At 40.6% G+C, this 18,172-nt stretch overlaps 3 protein-coding genes across 3 annotated transcripts in view; 1 reads left to right on the forward strand and 2 right to left on the reverse strand.

Moving 5' to 3' along the window:
• dcc (DCC netrin 1 receptor) overlaps positions 1-18,172 on the forward strand; it is a 406,171-nt gene that overhangs the window by 362,684 nt on the left and 25,315 nt on the right. The window lies entirely within an intron of this gene.
• Positions 6,968-11,823, reverse strand: LOC146628591 (uncharacterized). The gene is made up of 5 exons (XM_085357933.1): positions 11,607-11,823; positions 11,183-11,270; positions 10,579-11,104; positions 7,300-7,459; positions 6,968-7,107 (listed from the first exon to the last, which is right to left on the reverse strand). The coding sequence occupies exons 1-5, from the start codon at positions 11,821-11,823 to the stop codon at positions 6,968-6,970; spliced, it is 1,131 nt and encodes a 376-aa protein (XP_085214059.1).
• On the reverse strand, positions 11,842-13,932 carry LOC146628592 (uncharacterized). Its single transcript, XM_085358907.1, has one exon. It carries the CDS (start codon positions 13,930-13,932, stop codon positions 11,842-11,844), a length of 2,091 nt encoding a protein of 696 aa, XP_085215033.1.

Here is an 18,172-nt window from a genome sequence, read left to right on the forward strand (position 1 = left end):
GCTCATATGAAAATGGATGGATATTACACAAAAGGAGAAGCACAGTTTTACAAAATCCAAATTAGAAAAAAAGTTATATAAAACAAACAAACAAACAAAAAATACAAAGTAGAAAGGAGTTTTAAAAAGGAACAAATGTATGAAGTAGGACAGATTTTCCATCTCTTTTTCTGTGGCTGCAGAGCTGAATACAGCCTGTCCAGTAAGTGGTGCTGCGGGTGGTCGGGGTTTCCATGATGGATAACATTTGACTTCCTCTACACGACAGCCACAGTCATTTGGATGACCTTTGCATCAGCTGATGGAGGAATCCAAATAATGTATTGATTCAAACTGAATTCAGACTGAACCACATCCATCTGCACTTATTTATTTTCGGCATACTGCCAGAAATAAGTGCAGACTGAAATATCCATCTGCTTTAGGTAACCAGGTCCCTGACTGAACTGTAGCCAGCTCTGAATATAAACTGCTTTCTGTTTCAGAGTTTCTCTCCAAATCTTGAATAGAAACTCAAAAAAAACTATGATGGCAAGATTGTAATATGCTAATATAATAACATAAAAGATAAAATTAAGATAATAAAACAGTATAAATAAATTCTAGATAAAGTACCAAAAGTCCACATTTTAAATTTGAATATAACTTTGAGATGTTATACTTTACAGTTTTGTAGTATTCCCAGTTTTTGTATCCCACTAATAATAATAATAATAATAATAATAATAATAATAATAATAATGATAGTAATAATAATAGTGTTACTGTTAATTTTTTTTCTTCTGCACTTTCTGTTTTTTTGTTTCTTTTCATCGTAGAAACTGACCTCCATATAATTCAAGTAGAAGAAAACTATTCTAAGCCTTGGATCACAGAAATCATTGGTCAGGTAGCTAGAGACACGCATGGGTCAAACCAGACAGAAAACGGGGAAAAAAGGTAAACAAGCAGACAAAGAAACATAAAACTTTTCTATGAAACGGAACAGACATCGTCTGACTCCCTCCAGAGATGCGATATCTTCTCAAAGACAAGTTTTGTTTTTTTTTGTTCTCCAGATCAATAACCCCGCCCCTTCCATCTTCATCTCCTATTGCTGTAAATCTTTCCATCTTTGCTTTCGACCCAAAAGCAGACACAGACACCTCTGATGTGACCCCCGTCGGGCATTTCACACCTCCACTCCTGCTTGTCTGGTAAATATATCCACCTCTCTCTGAGCAGACGAGCCATGGGTCCCCCCACCTCCGCCCCCCATCCCTCTCTGACAAACCCCCTGAGGGTGAGCTAGGCACCGTGAAACTCTCTTTTATGGCTTTCTCCACTGTGGATGTGTAACCTTTGCTTCAGCTTTATAGTGCGGCAGCTCATTGTGTTTTTCCACATTTTTTTCTTTTTTTTTTTTTTCTGGAGCTCAGTTCAGTTTGGATTCGGTCTGACAGCAGCGTGCTGAGAAGTCATACAAACGCATTTGGTCGTGCTTCAGTTGGAAATGAAGCTGGCAGCAATTTCTCCACCAGACGTAGAGACATTCAGAGCCGCACAAGGTCAGTATTACTGTGAAAGCCGGACTGAAAAATACAGACTCAAAGCCACTCTGGTGCCCGTCCAAGGTCAGTACACTCCACAAGTCTAGATGAAAAATGCTAAGCATATTTATATTTTTAGTTCCCTTCTTTCAGCTCTGGCGGGTGAAAAATGCAAACATACAGGTGGTCAGGTTCAAATTGTATACGCAACCCAGTGTAAATGACACCTGACTGTTGTAGCCACACTTCTAAAAGATATTTTAAAAAATGACAAAACAAGCTCATATTCAAAGGAAAAATAAGGTAATTGAAGGATCAGTGGTGTAGCAATCTCTGCTTACACTTATTACAGTATAACTGTGCTAGCAGCATAAATCAGCTTCACTCATTTGCAAAAATTGTAGAAACCCCGATAATTGGTCAACTCCATTGATTAAACACAGTTAGATCAGAGAGCCAGGCCAGCACTGAGCCAGCACTGTCAACTTTTGTTGACAGTGTGCACATTTTGACACCAATTTTGTTTCTTTCAATCAACAGCCAGCATGACTGCAGTGTTTCTCTAATCCCAAAAGAGTTATACTTCCAAAGCCAGTTTTGCTTTTATAATATGATAAAAAGGACTTTGCTGCCTTCTTTACAAATTGTGTATATTCTTTGTTGAGCGTGTGGACAGTTGGTGTCGTACTTCTGTTGTTCGTACAATTACCTGTTTTCCCATTTTGTGCTTTAATAAATTACTGAGTACACAGTATAACGTGAAGTTTTCTACACCGTTAATGTTTAAAGTAGTTTAAAACTTGGCAGTCTCCGGTGTAATCCACTCCTATCAAAGATGTTCCAGGTGTTTTGTTTCTCAGGGAGCAGAATAGATGTATCGATCAAGTGAAGTGAAGTAGTGCAGGGCAGAGAATGGAGGAGGGGGCTGTGGGTGGAAGAAGCCTCAGGACGTCTTCAGATATGAGGAGGCTATTCAGGGACTCAGGGATGAGGAAAAAAATGTCTTTGGTCTCCAGTTTTTTTCTTTTCATCACCTTCGCTTTGTAGTGCGTATGGGGGGATCTTTCAATTTCCTGTTTGTATTGTGGAGACAGCAATTACATGTATTTATTTATATATTTTGTCTTTTATTCATTAGTTTGTCTTCTGCTTGAAGGCCAGTTTTATTTTGTCCCTAGTTGCTTTCTTTCCTTGTTAGTTGACTTTGTGGTCCATTCCAAGTATTTCTATGTTTACATTTCATTTTTATTGACTAAGAGCGATGGACTATACGAATTGGAAGGTGTTAGATGAATGGGTGGATGGATTTTCATGCAGATGAGTGAATGGCTCAGACTCTAAATCTGTTTGCAGTCTGATGGCTCACTTAGTTACATGTGAATTTGTCATTTAGAGCAATCAATAGGAGCTCTGTGTTATCAGGTCAAACTACAGACTACATGGAGGTCAGTATTAAAAAGCAATTTTCAGGAAACAAGCCATTCTGCAAAACAAGGCCTGGCCTGATTATCTATTAATAAAATTTCACTTTGTGGAACAGCTCAATAGTAACTGCAGGCCACAGAGCCTCAGGCAACCAGACTTATAGCCAAAAGAGGAGAAAGAGCATTAGAACCTTTAATTGCTTTGACTAATACTTTTGAAGTCTGTAGTACCCCCTAGTGGCCTGCCCAGTTAGCAGTTCTAGGTACTACCAGAGAATAAGTACCCACTTGGGATATCCCCTGGAAGTCAATAACTTCCGAGCCATTTTTTTCCATTTGCATAAATGCCTCTAATATTTTTAGGCAGCTGTAGCTTAGGAGGAAGAAGGGGAAGGCCAGTAATTGGAAAGTTGGCAGTCACGTTGAAGTGTCCTTGGGTGAGATATTGAACCCGAATGTGCCTTCACTGCATCCATCAGTGTGGGATCATTTTATTCTGTGTGAGCAGTGTTGGGAAGGTTACTTTTAAAATGTATTCCAATACAGAATACATGCCCCAAAATGTATTCTGTAACGTATTCCGTTACGTTACTCAATGAGAGTAACATATTCTGAATACCGTAATTGTCGGGCTATAAGCCGCTACTTTTTGCACAAGCTTTGAACCCTGCGGCTTTTAGTCAGGTGCGGCTTTTCTATGGATTGTCCATGATTTTTGTCATATCGTAAGACGATTTGTTTTGTTTGTTCCGCAGTTGTACGGCACTACGTTGCCTGGCAGAGGGCATGTGATCAGACACACAGTATTGGGGTTCAAGAGTGGTATGTTGGTCACGTGTCCATCCGCCAGGCAACATAGTGCCGTACAAGTAGCGCGAAAAACAAACTTCAAATTAACGCTACGCGTTCAGCGGGAGTCGTGGATGACGAGCGGCGATAAACTTGCGAAAAGCAAGTTATGCTCAACTCCACTGGTGGAACCTGACAGCGTGGAAAAGTGTGAAAACATCCATGATCACCAACGGATTTCAAAGGGCTGGACTGCTGCATTATGGAGAGGAGGACACCGCCACGGCCCTTCAGAGGGTGTTCAACTCTGACACTGACAACGAGGATTTCTTTGGTTTTGTAAGTGACAACGAATGAAAGAAGCTGAGAGTGGATGACGTAGCCATCCTGAGCCTGTTCGTATCCGACACTGGAGGAGAGGACTTTGGTGGTTTTAGTGCGCAGGAAGAAGAGAAAGATGGTGGTGAATGACTGACCTTTCTTCTTGTTAAAGCTGTGTCACTGCACCTGAGCCTAAAAGGTAGGCCGAATCTATTTTTCTGGTGTGCTGTAGGTTATTGTTATGTACTACATTTGTTACTCATTTATGAAGCACAGTACATGTTTCGTACTTGTAATTACCGCTACTTGTATATATACCTAAAAAGTTATGCAAATATGTACCCATAACTTGTTTTTCAAAATATTAATAAAAGGGGTGTGTCTCCAAACAGCCATCTCTTTCCTGACAATTCCCTTTGTGCATATTCTCTTACATATGATAAGTCAACATTGAAACACCTGCGGCTTTTGGTCAGGTGCGGCTAATGTATGTACAAAACAGGATTTTCCCCTGATTTTAGCTTGTGCGGCTAATATTCAGGTGCGCTTTGTAGTCCGGGAAATACGGTACTTGGATTACCTACTATATTATCATGCTGTTTACAACTACATGAATGTACTATTGCTGTGATTTATTACTGTTACTGAAGGTCCGCGGCTCCGAACCGTAGTAAAGGGACCTCTGACTAATACGTGCTCCGTGTCGGGCTCGTAGCCAAAAACTAGCTTTACTTTGTTGTGGTCAACTTTGCTTGCGAGAGACAGAGAGAGGCGTTGAAAGGCTGCTCCAACAGAACTTATTGTTTTTGGAGGAAAACACGAACACGGTGTACAGTCGAGTCTTAATAGCTTACTTACAACTGGGCTCGTCAGGCACTCTTCTTGGCTGCAGTGGTTATTATTATATTTACATGCTTCCAGCTCCCGTTTTTGCTCAATGACAGCTCGTACTTTTCCTTTCTTTCTCCCTCCTCGCGCTCACAGACACATAACGTGTATGGCAGTCCATTCTCCCTGCAACACGGACTGCACTGCCTATGATGCTACATTCTTTAGAGCTATACCGGTAGCATTCTGCCTGTTAGCTTAGCACAACAACAACAAAAAGGCCTCTCTCACCCAGGAAACACGCAGAGAGAGAGAGCGTCACCCCCCAGCCAACATTTATATGTGGGGCCCATATGGTTTGGAAATGGGCTGAAAAATGGGCCCCATATAGGATTGTCCGCGGGTTCCGTAATGGCCCCATGTTAAATGCCCATATAGGTGTTATATTGGTAAAATCTAGGAACTAAATGGGCCCCAACTGGGCAACATACACAGAAACCCACCCGGGCCCCATCTTTTAATTTTTTTTGGGTACCATGTGGGCACCACATAGACTAAAAAGTGGGTTTTAAGTGGGATTGTCCGCGGGTTCCATAATGGCCCCATTTTATAAGCCCATCTTGGTGTTATATTGGCAAAATCTAGGAACTAAATGGGCCCCAACTGGGCAACATACACAGAAACCCACCCAGGCCCCATCTTTCAAGTTTTTTGTGGGTACCACGTGGGCACCACATAGGCTAAAAAGTGGGTTTTAAGTGGGATTGTCCGCGGGTTCCATAATGGCCCCATTTTATAAGCCCATCTTGGTGTTATATTGGCAAAATCTAGGAACTAAATGGGCCCCAACTGGGCAACATACACAGAAACCCACCCAGGCCCCATCTTTCAAGTTTTTTGTGGGTACCACGTGGGCACCACATAGGCTAAAAAGTGGGTTTTAAGTGGGATTGTCCGCGGGTTCCATAATGGCCCCATTTTATAAGCCCATCTTGGTTTTATATTGGTAAAATCTAGGAACTAAATGGGCCCCAAATGGGCAACATACACAGAAACCCACCCAGGCCCCATCTTTCAAGTTTTTTGTGGGTACCACGTGGGCACCACATAGGCTAAAAAGTGGGTTTTAAGTGGGATTGTCCGCGGGTTCCATAATGGCCCCATTTTATAAGCCCATCTTGGTTTTACATTGGTAAAATCTAGGAACTATATGGGCCCCAACTGGGCAACATACACTGAAACCCACCCAGGCCCCATCTTTCAAGTTTTTTTGTGGGTACCATGTGGGCACCACATAGGCTAAAAAGTGGGTTTTAAGTGGGATTGTCCGCGGGTTCCATAATGGCCCCATTTTATAAGCCCATCTTAGTGTTATATTGGCAAAATCTAGGAACTAAATGGCACCCAACTGGGAAAGTACACAAAAACCCACCCAGGCCCCATCTTTCAAGTTTTTTGTGGGTACCATGTGGGTTCCACATAGGCTAAAAAGTGGGTTTTAAGTGGGATTGTCCGCGGGTTCCATAATGGCCCCATGTTAAATGCCCATCTTGGTGTTATATTGGTAAAATCTGGGAACTAAATGGACCCCAACTGGGCAAAGTACTCAGAAACCCACCTGGGCCCCATTTTTCAAGTTCTTAGTGTGTACAAGATGAGGAAAACATGAGCTAAAAAGTTGGAATGGTATTATCAGTGGGTTCTGTAGTTGCATCTTACTTCTTGTTTGAATTGACTAATTTCTGGCACTGGGCGGGTCCCATGTAGAAAAACAGCCACAAAATCAAATTAACAGACGGCCAATACGGCTTCTGTGACACAAAGACACTAAATATATTAAAGCTGACTGCAAATAGAAACATCAAGAGGGGACACAAAACACATTTTGTTCACATTTATTTTGTCACACAACTGTGGGTTTAAGTAACTGTATTCCAAGGAGTGTGAACTTAAAAAACTAGAAATATCAAACTACATTCAAATTGCTTAGAGTTGAAACTGTAGCAACATGGGAAAAAATAAGAAGGGAAACTCAGAACCTTGTCTTGAATCAGTAGAGGTGTCTGTTATGTTTTTTTACAGAGCCGTTAGTCTATTTTGTCCCCTAGCAGCCCTCAGTCCTCCTCTGTCTCTAGCTCCAGTGAACCATTTGGAGAGAGCTTTCTCTGCTTCTTGCAGGTTGACTTTTGCAGTCAAAGAATTCTTCTTCAGTGCCTCTGCAAATGAAGAAGAAAAATGGGTAAGCCAAAGTAAAGGTAACCATAGCTTACTTCCTTTGGTAATGATTTACAAAGAACAATGTTTATTTCACTTTCTTGCCTCAAATATATAAGATGGCACAATAACCAATCTCACTTACACTTTCAAACACTTTATTAAAAAAAGTGTCTCAAGTGAAATTAACTTACCATACACAACATTAAAGAGGCGCAAATCTCGGAACTTTTTCTTCCCATGTCGGCCAAGCAAGTTGTACTCCACGGCAAGCTCGGGTGATATGAGGAATTTCATCATTCTCCTTGTAGCATCATCTACACTTGTTCCCCCTATATCTGCTACCATGGCAACCTGAGGGGAACATACAAAAAGGACAGATTAGATCATAGGTGTCAAACTCTGGCCTGCGGGCCAAATTTGGCCCGCAGCCTACTTATATTTGGCCCGCGAAGCCATACCAAATTACTATTAGAGCTGGCCTACTGGTATTATACAGCTAATATATATATATATATTGTTTAGTATTAAGCTTTGCTTGTTCCATATTCAGTTTTTCAGAAAAATGTGTTTGAGTCCATAAGAAAAGATTCATTCCTATATCTGGAGGAATAAATATATTTCAATAAATATTAACGTTAGCCCGCGACTTTGTTCCAGTTTTGAATTTTGGCCCACTGTGTATTTGAGTTTAACACCCCTGGATTAGATACTGGCATCTGGGTAGGATGCCTCCCTGGGGAGGCGTTTTGGGCACATCCAACCAGGAAGAGACCCAGAGGAACACCCAGGACATGCAAAAGGGACTATGTTTCTCTGCTGGCCTGGAAATGCCTTGGGATTCCGCTGGAGGAGCAGGGCCAAGAGACTGGAGAGAGCGAAGTCTGGGCCTCTCTACTTAGTACCGGATTGGGTCACAGGGGGAGCAGCCTAAGCTTAAGATAATGGACCAGGAATGGAGGATAAATGGACGCTTTACATATTACTTAATGTTAATTGTGTGGAGATAAAAAAATACTACACAGCAAAATCTCCAGTTTTAAATTAACACTGGAGAGTGTCTATATGGGTCCACACCTCAGAGTGTTAAATACAACACTGTTGAGTGTTAAATGAACACTTTTGACAGTGTTATATGTTTAAAAGTAACCTAGTCAGTTTTGAAGATTAACAATGGCTAACACTGAGCAGTGCTGATTTTCTAATACTGGAAAATAACTCAAAATGTTAGAAATATTCCAGTACCGTCATGGAAAACCACCATGGTGGAAAACCAAAACAGCAAAAGTAAGAGGGAATTCATGACGATGTTTACGTGAAGCGAAATTTTCAGTGTAGTTTGGATCTTCTTTTGCTGCTGGTTCAGTCAATATTGTTTGAAAAAAGATAAAACCTGCAGCTTCAGAATCTAGCACAAAAAACACAAAGTGCCGTCGGCTGAGAAAGGCCACATCTCACTGATTCTGATCTGTCGGCGGGTCCGCGCTTTGTGTTTACATCTTTGTGCAGAATGCGTGTGCCTGCTCTCATTTACTTTCTCCAAACTAAAATAGGTTTTATTTGATAAATCTATAATCAAAACCCACCCCTATTCCTTACCCCTTTATCATTTATCCATAATGTTAAGCAGGACACCTGTGAATATTTTGTTGTTTTAGCTGTAAAAGTGTCATAAAATCAGCTGTGAGTGTGTGTGCTTTTTTCCATTTTTTCAGGATTACTTCTAGTTTCCACATCTGCTAGGTTTTTTTCTCTACTGTATACTATAAGAGTGTAATCGGGGATTAATAACAGAAAAGGGCAAAAAACAAACTTGAAATTTTACTGTTGTTTTAACTGAAAAAGGGACTCATAATGTACATGAATAAAAGATTTCGAATAGGCAATTTGAATTATTAATTGTAAAACAGAACAAAAACAATTTTGTGACCTTTGGCCCTGTGGTTTGTTTTTGGGCATCTCTTTTCTTCTAAATAAGACCAGCTGTGTTGGGCCCCTGGTAGAGCTCTGGTTGGAAGAGACAGGTTGGAAAAACCTGTCATCGGCGACGGGTTGGGGGCTAAAAGGTTAAAATAAATAGGAACTGGCCAGAATTTGCATAAACTATCATAGCAGAACAAATATAAGAAATCTATCCGTTATCAAAATCAGAATCAAATGCTTCATTAGAATAAAAAAAATGTAACTTTCTGGAAGGTAAACATATGGTATAGGGCTGCCACAAACGATTATTTTGATAGTCGACTAGTCACCGATTATTTTTGCGATTAGTCGACTAATCAGATCATCATCCATTGGACATAAAACGTACAGCTTATTGCACCAGCAGCATCTGCTCTTATATAACTATCATTAGCTTACAGCTTTAAGTGTTTAAGGTCTGTGCTAACTAAAAATAAAGAAAGACAAGATGATAGTTTATTAAATTTGAATGAAATTTGCAGATTGTTTCGGTGAAGTTTAATAAACTCCTTGCTATCTAAAATATAACAGGACACCGGAGTAAATTCTCCAGCATCTCACACTTCTGATAATCAGCTGTCTGCTTGATGTTTATTCAGCTGTGTAAAAACTATAACTTTAATCTCAGCCAAACCGATTTACTCAGGAACAAATAAAATACAAAAAAAGCCAAACAATAACAGTTTTAAGTTATCTAAGTGACTTATATATGTTTAACCTGAGTAGCGAAAGACGGCGGTAGGTTTGAAAACGATTTGCCGGGAGTCCGGTGTTCTCACGGCTCTAGTGAGCCTAGCTATCGAGCTAGTGGGTAACAGACGTCTCCGAAAACGTCGGAGCGCTTTTGAAAGTATGTGGTGTCTTGATAAACTGAGCAGATATTTGAGGTTTATACAGCTACATTCTCGCCTGAAAATATGCTAAACGTTTATTTTGTGACCCAGAAAGAATAATAAGAGTAATATTAAAACTAACTAGCTGCCGCCATTGTTGGAAACTGAGCTGGGCTGCGCTATGAATTCTGGGACAGAGCTACTTCTTCTTCGGGGTTTAACGGCAGCTGACATCCTTGTACATGCAGTGCTGCCATCATCTGTTTCAGTCCGTTATTACACTCTTAAATCCTGCTATTATTCCTGCGTCTTTTGTGATCTTACAAAGCTTCAAACGACGTGTCGACTATTAAATCAGTCGTCGACGATTTTGATAGTCGACGTAATCGTGACTAGTCGACTAATCGTGGCAGCCCTAATGTGGTATAAAAGTAACATCTCAGAAAAAAAAAAAAATCATAGCAACAGAAAGACATGGTAGCAGATGTGATGGTCTCTGGCCTGCTTTGCTGCCTCAGGACCAGTAAGACTTGCTGTGTTAAATGAAACCAATTATGCTGTATACCAAAAAAAATCATGAAGGAGAATGTCTTTCAGAAAATATATCAAAGAATTTTTCTGGCTACTGTATAAAGAACAGTGGCAAGCAGAATGGGGAGGAAAAAAAAAAAAACTTACTACAGCAGACATGAGACTGGAGTCCTCCAGTTTTCCATTAAGAGCCTCAACATCGTCTTGGGTTTTAAGAGGTAAAACAACCCCTTCAGGGACCTCCGTAACTGAACCGTTTTTCTGCTTCAGCAAGGCATTTAACATCTTGCTATGAACCAGTTGAGTCTCCTTCACTTCCTCTAAAATGGCAAGTACTTTCGAGAACATGGCTTCACAAGTGGGGCTGGCGGCACTCCGGGCAGTGGGGCTGGCGGCACTCCGGGCAGTGGGGCTGGCGGCACTCCGGGCAGTGGGGCTGGCGGCACTCCGGGCAGTGGGGCTGGCGGCACTCCGGGCAGCGGGGCTGGCGGCACTCCGGGCAGCGGGGCTGGCGGCACTCCGGGCAGCGGGGCTGGCGACTACACTATTGTTTTTTCCAGAGGGTCGCTGAAGGAGTTGTTCTGGAGGCGTGGGTGGAAGTTCTTCATCTGAATCAGAAGGCTCACTTGATTCAGTGTGGCTGCTCAGTTGATTGATCAGTTTAACACTTGGCCTAGAAAGGTTAAGCACAAAACATTTATGACACTGCAGGAAATAAACTTCATCTTGTTTGTATGCTAGTACCACTTACTTTCTTTTTCTTATGCCATTCTCATTGTCCGTCAAGTCTGATGAATACTCTGCTTGATGCAACTTTGCCCTGGCATTTGCATAAGTTGCTATAACATAAATTGTACAGAATACAACATGTAAGATACAATGTAAAGAAGAAATAAATCTGCAAAAACAATGACAATGAAAAAATGGTTTCCAGTAGAATAGAATAGAATAATCCTTTAATTGTCCCACAAGGGGAAATTTGGTTGTAACAGCAGCCAGAAAGACACATATAGAAACAAACAGTACACAGGACACAGAACAGAAACATACAATAATACAGTAATACAGGGCCTTACATTTTCAAAAGCCTCCAAGTAAAAAAAAAAAAAAGTTCATGTATAAACTTTTAAAGAAAAGGAAATACAGATGTAGTGTACAAATAAAGTCAAACTTACCTGCATTTCCCATGACACGGACATTGCAGAGTATCCAGTTGCTGGTTGGTGGTGTTCCTTCCTTTACAGCCTTTGTCACATTCACCAATGAGGCAGGAGGCCACCAGCATAATTTTCTCTCTGCGTCATGGAACCACTCTGATGGAATGATGTCTACCTTCTTGCAGCCATCAGAGTCAACTTCATCCACAAACTCGACCACACTGAATGAAGACATCCTGTAAACGCCATTAAGTTACATGCTGTGTAGCTGAGGCAAAGCTACAAATGCATTACGAAAAGGTAACAAAATAATTGGTTTTGTAAATTTAGTTACAGGAGCACTAGCAAGATGACCTGACAGTTTTGACAACAAATGTACACCCAGAGATGTTGAATCAATAGGGTAGTTAAAAAACGCTGTTCCAGTCTCAAACAGTTCAAACAAAACATGTATTTCTCCGATGAACAGCACAATGTTCCGCACAACTGCAACTTTGCCTTCAAGATCAAAACAATTTGTTCCACTGGAGGTGGAGATTATTTGATTTCCATGTCTGTACATCTTGTACTGAAAAGAATGATGGACAAAAAATTCAGTCATCATAGGTCCAGATGTATGTGGCTGTGTGAGTACACCCTCTGGCATTTTGCAAGACCTGTGAGGATACAATTGCTTTTCACAAACTCGTCTGACAATTTGCTGTACAGGATCCTGTGGTCTTCTCACCATCTTTTTTAACTGTCCCAAATAATTCTCAAATGGAAAACATGAAACCAAATCCAGAGGGCCATACTTTGTAGCATCATCTGCTAGGTGCAAAAGACTGTGTGTATTGTTAACTAAGAATTTAGTCCCATAAATCTTAGCAAAGTTGGCAACAAAGCATCTCAATAATTTTTTTGCATAATAGCAGTACTCTTTACACAAAGGAGACAAAAGTATCCTCATAGCAGATGACAAAACCAGGAAGTTCTTGTACTGTGGATTGCACAGTTTCTGGAAAAGCACAACTGGTCCAGTATACAACAAAAATTGTCTTAATTCTGTAGCTTTCCATTGTCTGTACTCCATTAGGGACCGTGGCTTTCTGGAAAACGTGCGTGGCAGACTTTGCCTACACTGTTTTAAGTGATCTGAAATGGCAGACAGAGTAGAAGTAGGAACCCGACACTGCAATGGTCCCTTAATCCACAGGGCAAGTAATTTACGTACAATACCCAAGCAAATTAAATGCATATAGTCTAAGGGAAAGGCTGAAACCATGCCAATGCCTAGCTCTTGAAGAGGTGATTTGGAGTTGTGGTGATCTTCATCTAACATTTCTTCAAACTGAGAATCTGATCTGAGACTTGAATCCATATCTGGAAAAATAACTTTCCCATCAACATAAACACCATACTGTGTACAGCGCTCACAAGAACTGTAGCCACCATGACCTTTGATGCATTTTAAATAAGCTCTAGCTGGGGTGTCACAGATAAAAGCATCTGGAAGGGGTACATTGAAGTGTTTTCCATTGAAAACAATACCAGTTTTTGTGACCTTTTTTACATCTTCTATAAAATCATGCATGTAGTCGTTCACCGACTCAGGTTTGCAGGGACCAGCATATATACCCATCATGAAAACATTTGCTTGTGGCAGTTCAACTATCTTACCTAAAATGGGCCACAGTTGCATATTAGAGCTCTTAAAGAGAGGCAAACCATCAACATTCACACGAATGGTTAATGTATCAGTTTTCAGTTCATGTTGATTTATCATTTTCAGTTCTGACAATACTGCACTTTCAAGACCAAAATGGTAGTAACTTCCCCTGCCAATTTGTTTCACTTCACAGTCTTTTAATGTACTGAGCAAAGTTCTGGGATCCTTTGGCAAATCGAGACCAAGCTCCAAAAGTATGGTTAAGAGCTCTGACAACACAGAATGAGACACATTTCGGTTTGCTGCCCATTCAGCAAGTTTCCTCTTAGCATCAGAGTTTGACTCCACATCAGGAAAGTCACAGTTTTGTTCTTCATCCGCTTCACTATCCATGTAAAAGTCATTACTATTAAAATCCAGAGGTAAATCTTCATCCAAGCTGTTACTCGAATATTCCTCTACATTGTCCTCTGCCTTGTTGATAGTCTCATCTTTATTTTCTATATCTTCAATATTTTCCACTGCTTCATCCACAATCGAATGTTTGTTCGCCACATCTTCAGTGTATTGCAAAGCCTGGTCCACGGCCTTCTCTGCAAGTTCCACAGCATCTAAAGCAAGGCTCTGTAAATGCTGCTGAACTCTAACTTTAATTCTCCTTCTCCTCGTCCGTGATTTGGCAAGAAGGTAATCCATTTCACTAAAATACACAGAAGATTGTGTGCAGAATAGAAGTGTGAGCCATTTTCACACATACGGCAATCCATAAAATTGCAGAAGATATTCTGAAGAGGAATACAGTAGCTTGCAAAAGTATTCACCCCCCTTGAACTTTTCCACATTTTGTCACATTGCAGACACAAGCAGGTAGGGCTGGGCCATATTATACCGTTCACGATAATACCGGTATAATGTTAGGCAACGATAGGAAAATGAAATATCGCGATAGAATGGGAGTAAAACGCGCATGCGCAGTGCCTTTGTTTTCATACGCACATGGCCGGTCGTTGAGTGAAACAGATGAACCAGAATTGGTTTGTAAAAATGGTGCAACTTCAGTGATGTGGAACTGGTTTGGTGTTTGTCCGTCAGATACACAACAAAGCACATTTTTTTGCAGAACATGCAAGCGGCCATCGTTATTGTCGTATTTGTCGGACTAAGATGCTCTTAAATCTGGGAGTAATCTGGGTCCTAAGCTCCGTATGCTTCATGTCAAACAACACTGCAGCATCACTTAGAGTTAAAAACTGTCTAAATTCTTTCATCTTTAATAAAACGATCAGCATTGCTGCTTTACCAGGTGTAACTATAAAGTTTAACTTCCAGGCATCCATGAAAACAAAAGTTATTACATTTAACGGAGTTAGAAGTTAGCAGGAAGCTAGCGGAAGTTAGCTCGCTAGTTTCGCTAGTTACCTAAGCATGATATAGCATGTTCTGACTGAGAGATTTCTGAAAAAAAATCAAACGTACAGCTCTGCTATCACTTCCAACATAAATGAAGACAGGAAACTAAACAGCAGTGACGTTTGTAGGGTTACTGAAGTTGGGCTAGCTGGTATATAATGATGTGCTACGTGATCGCTAGCGACACAGCTATGTTAGCATAACATAAGCAGTGAAGCTGGAGGACGAACACTAACACTTTTCCACTTATAAAAGTTAATGTGAAGGTTCTTCATGGTTAGAGACAAATGCAATCGCATGGCAGGATGCTGTAAACGGACCAAACTTCAGCCAGGAGAACAACTGAGATAATCCATCCACAATACGAGGTTAGTTATTAATATACTGCAACAACATGGGAATAGAGCAGCTGCAGAGAATTCAACATTAATGAATCAATGTTACAGAAGTGGAGGAAGCAAGAAGAATGAGTTTAATAAAGTTTGATTTATCTGACTGCTTTGTTTCGCTTAATGTGCCTTATAATCCCGTGCACCTTATGGTCCGAAAAATGCGTACTGCACACTGCAGTTTAATGTTGCAAAGCACCTCTTTTTAACTTCAGTGGATATTATACATGGTTATGCTCAGGATATGTCAGCCCATTTCTACTGGAAATGCCTTTTGGTTAAACTTTCAGCAAGGAATTTGCATTTGCACTGTTACATTTCTATAAAGCTTTAATGTACATAAAAACCAGCTTCTTGTTTAAGTGAAAATAAATGGAAGGTTGTCTTTTTGCACTAGTAATGTTGTGGAGTTGTATTTTGTCTCGCATCAATTATATCGTCGGTTATATCGTTATCGCAAATTTTCAAATATATATCGTGATAAATATTTTTGGCCATATCGCCCTGCTCTACAAGCAGGAATCATTTTTATTGGAATTCCATGTGAAAGACCAACACAAAGTGGTGTACACGTGAAAGTGGAATGAAAGTCATACATGATTCCAAACATTTTTTACAAATAGATAACTGCAAAGTGGGGTGTGCGTAATTATTCAGCCCCCTTTGGTCTGAGTGCAGTCAGTTGCCCATGGACATTGCCTGATGAGTGCTAATGACTAAATAGAGTGCACCTGTGTGTAATCTAATGTCAGTACAAATACAGCTGCTCTGTCACAGCCTCAGAGGTTGTCTAAGAGAATATTGGGAGCAACAACACCATGAAGTCCAAAGAACACACCAGACAGGTCAGGGATGAAGTTATTGAGAAATTTAGAGCAGGTTTGGGCTACAAAAAGATTTCCCAAGCCTTGAACATCCCACGAAGCACTGTTCAAGTGATCATTCAGAAATGGAAGGAGTATGGCACAACTGTAAACCTACCAAGACAAGGCCGTCCACCTAAACTCACAGGCCGAACAAGGAGGGCGCTGCAGAGAAAGAGAGAAATGCAGCCAAGAGGCCCATGGTGACTCTGGACGAGCTGCAGAGATCTACAGCTCAGGTGGGGGAATCTGTCCATAGGACAACTATTAGTCGTGCACTGCACAAAGTTGGCCTTTATGGAAGAGTGGCAAGAAGAAAGCCATTGTTAACAGAAAACCATAAGAAGTCCCGTTTGCAGTTTGCCACAAGCCATGTGGGGGACACAGCAAACATGTGGAAGAAGACACTCTGGACAGATGAGACCAAAAATGGAACTTTTTGGCCAAAATGCAAAACGCTATGTGTGGTGGAAAACTAACACTGCACATCACTCTGAACACACCATCCCCACTATTCTTCTTTCACGTGGGATTCCAATAAAATCGATTCATGTTTGTGGCTGTAATGTGACAAAATGTGGAAAAGTTCAAGGGGGCCGAATACTTTTGCAAGCCACTGTATTTGGAAACATTGTTTGTAAAAAACACTTCAGCCAGAGTGGAGATTTTCCATCAATCTACACTGTAAAATGTATAAATCAGCAAGTGATAAATTCTCACTGCTGGTATTTTCTCAAAGAGTTGTATGTGATAGAAATTGCTGTTTATAGTCCTTCTGTACATCTGCATGTTGCTTCCCAATTAAAATCTATAATTGTGGGGATTCATATTCATGTGATACTTATAACAAAAGTTATCAAGTATACCAATTTAACTTTGCTGATGTGCTTGAAGGAAAATGGTTATTTCCATGTATTTCCCTATTCTGCCTTTAATTTTGAGGAGTTCCTTCTAGCTGTTACAGTGCTATGGGCTCAAAATGTGGTCATAAATATTTTGTACTTGTAAATCAGGATTTGTATGTGTAAAAAAGATTTGTGTGTGTGTGTGTGTGTGTGTGTAAGAAAAGATTTGTGTGTGTGTGCATAAAAAAAGATCTGTATGTGTAAAAAGAATTTGTGTGTGCGTAAAAAAGATTTGTGTGCAAAAAAAAGAACCCTGCAAGTTACAAGTATGAATTTTGACCCTATTTTTCTTCCTTTCATCTGATTGACCAATGTCATGTCACAAATGTAACAATCCAATCAGAGAACAGATGGGTTTGGCTGTCGGAGGGGCGCTTTTTTGAACTGCAGGTCTTTGAAGGGAATAAATGCCCTTTTACATGCCAACCCAGCGTTTTCCTTCATCACCACGAAGGAAAACAGTCTGTGGTCATCCGACTTTGGTGATTTTTGTGTCACAGGTCTACGTGCTTAATACAGGGACTTCCACAGCCTTTTCAACAGCGCTGCGGGGGGGCAATGTTTTGGAAATGACAGCTTTCATTACAAAGCTTTCTCCGTTATGAATTAGCATACATGTTTTTATTGAACATTTGAAGAACTAGCAAAAAAAACCAGAAACTCTTGTAGAGGACATAAAGTCAGAGATAGAAACGACAAGGAGCAGATGCATCTAGTACAGGTAGAGCTGCTGCAAAAACCCACAGAGCCCAGCAGCCAGCGCTACAAATTCTGGATCCTTTGCTTTTAGTTAGCAGTTAGCATTAGCAGCACATCCTCCGTCTGATGTGAAAGCACTTTTATGCTGCGCACTGTGACTCACAGCAATGGTCCCGGGTCAGCCCTGACTTTGTGTTAAACTAATCCTAAAGTAATAATGGTATTTCTAACCAGTGATATACCACAACTTTATCCTTTCAACAGCTGCTGAGAGTTAGGGGACCTAGCTGCTATCGGATATTTATATAGAGATCCTCCAGCTTCAAACTGTATCACCCTTCAAGGACCTGCAGTTCAAAAAAGCTCCCCTCCGACAGCCAAACCCATCTGTTCTCTGATTGGATTGTTACATTTGTGATTGACATGACATTGACCAATCAGATGAAAGGAAGAAAAATAGGGTCAAAATTCGTACTTGTAACGTGCAGGGTTTTTTTGGCCACACACAAATACTTTTTACACATACAAATCCTGATTTACAAGTACAAAATATTTATGACCACATTTTGAGCCCATACAGTGCACCTAAAACAAAAAATCTGCAGTGATTTACATTTGTTGAATGATCAATTTTGTAAATTAACAGTCTGTTTGTGTGCACAGCTTACAA

This window comes from Diplotaxodon limnothrissa, linkage group LG7 (assembly GCF_057381915.1).
Source record: "Diplotaxodon limnothrissa isolate DT_005_m linkage group LG7, D_limnothrissa_male_GT1.1, whole genome shotgun sequence".
NCBI classification, from domain to species: domain Eukaryota; kingdom Metazoa; phylum Chordata; class Actinopteri; order Cichliformes; family Cichlidae; genus Diplotaxodon; species Diplotaxodon limnothrissa.

What these genes read in the sequence shown, in the direction of transcription:
- LOC146628591 (XM_085357933.1), bottom strand. Translation starts at nt 11,823, where the DNA reads ATGTCTTCATTCAGTGTGGTCGAGTTTGTGGATGAAGTTGACTCTGAT. An exon ending in CCGTGTCATGGGAAATGCAG is followed by an intron (nt 11,271 to 11,606) that starts GTAAGTTTGACT and finishes TTTATGTTATAG; the next exon opens with CAACTTATGCAAATGCCAGG. An exon ending in AATGGCATAAGAAAAAGAAA is followed by an intron (nt 11,105 to 11,182) that starts GTAAGTGGTACT and finishes TAACCTTTCTAG; the next exon opens with GCCAAGTGTTAAACTGATCA.
- LOC146628592 (XM_085358907.1), bottom strand. Translation starts at nt 13,932, where the DNA reads ATGGATTACCTTCTTGCCAAATCACGGACGAGGAGAAGGAGAATTAAA.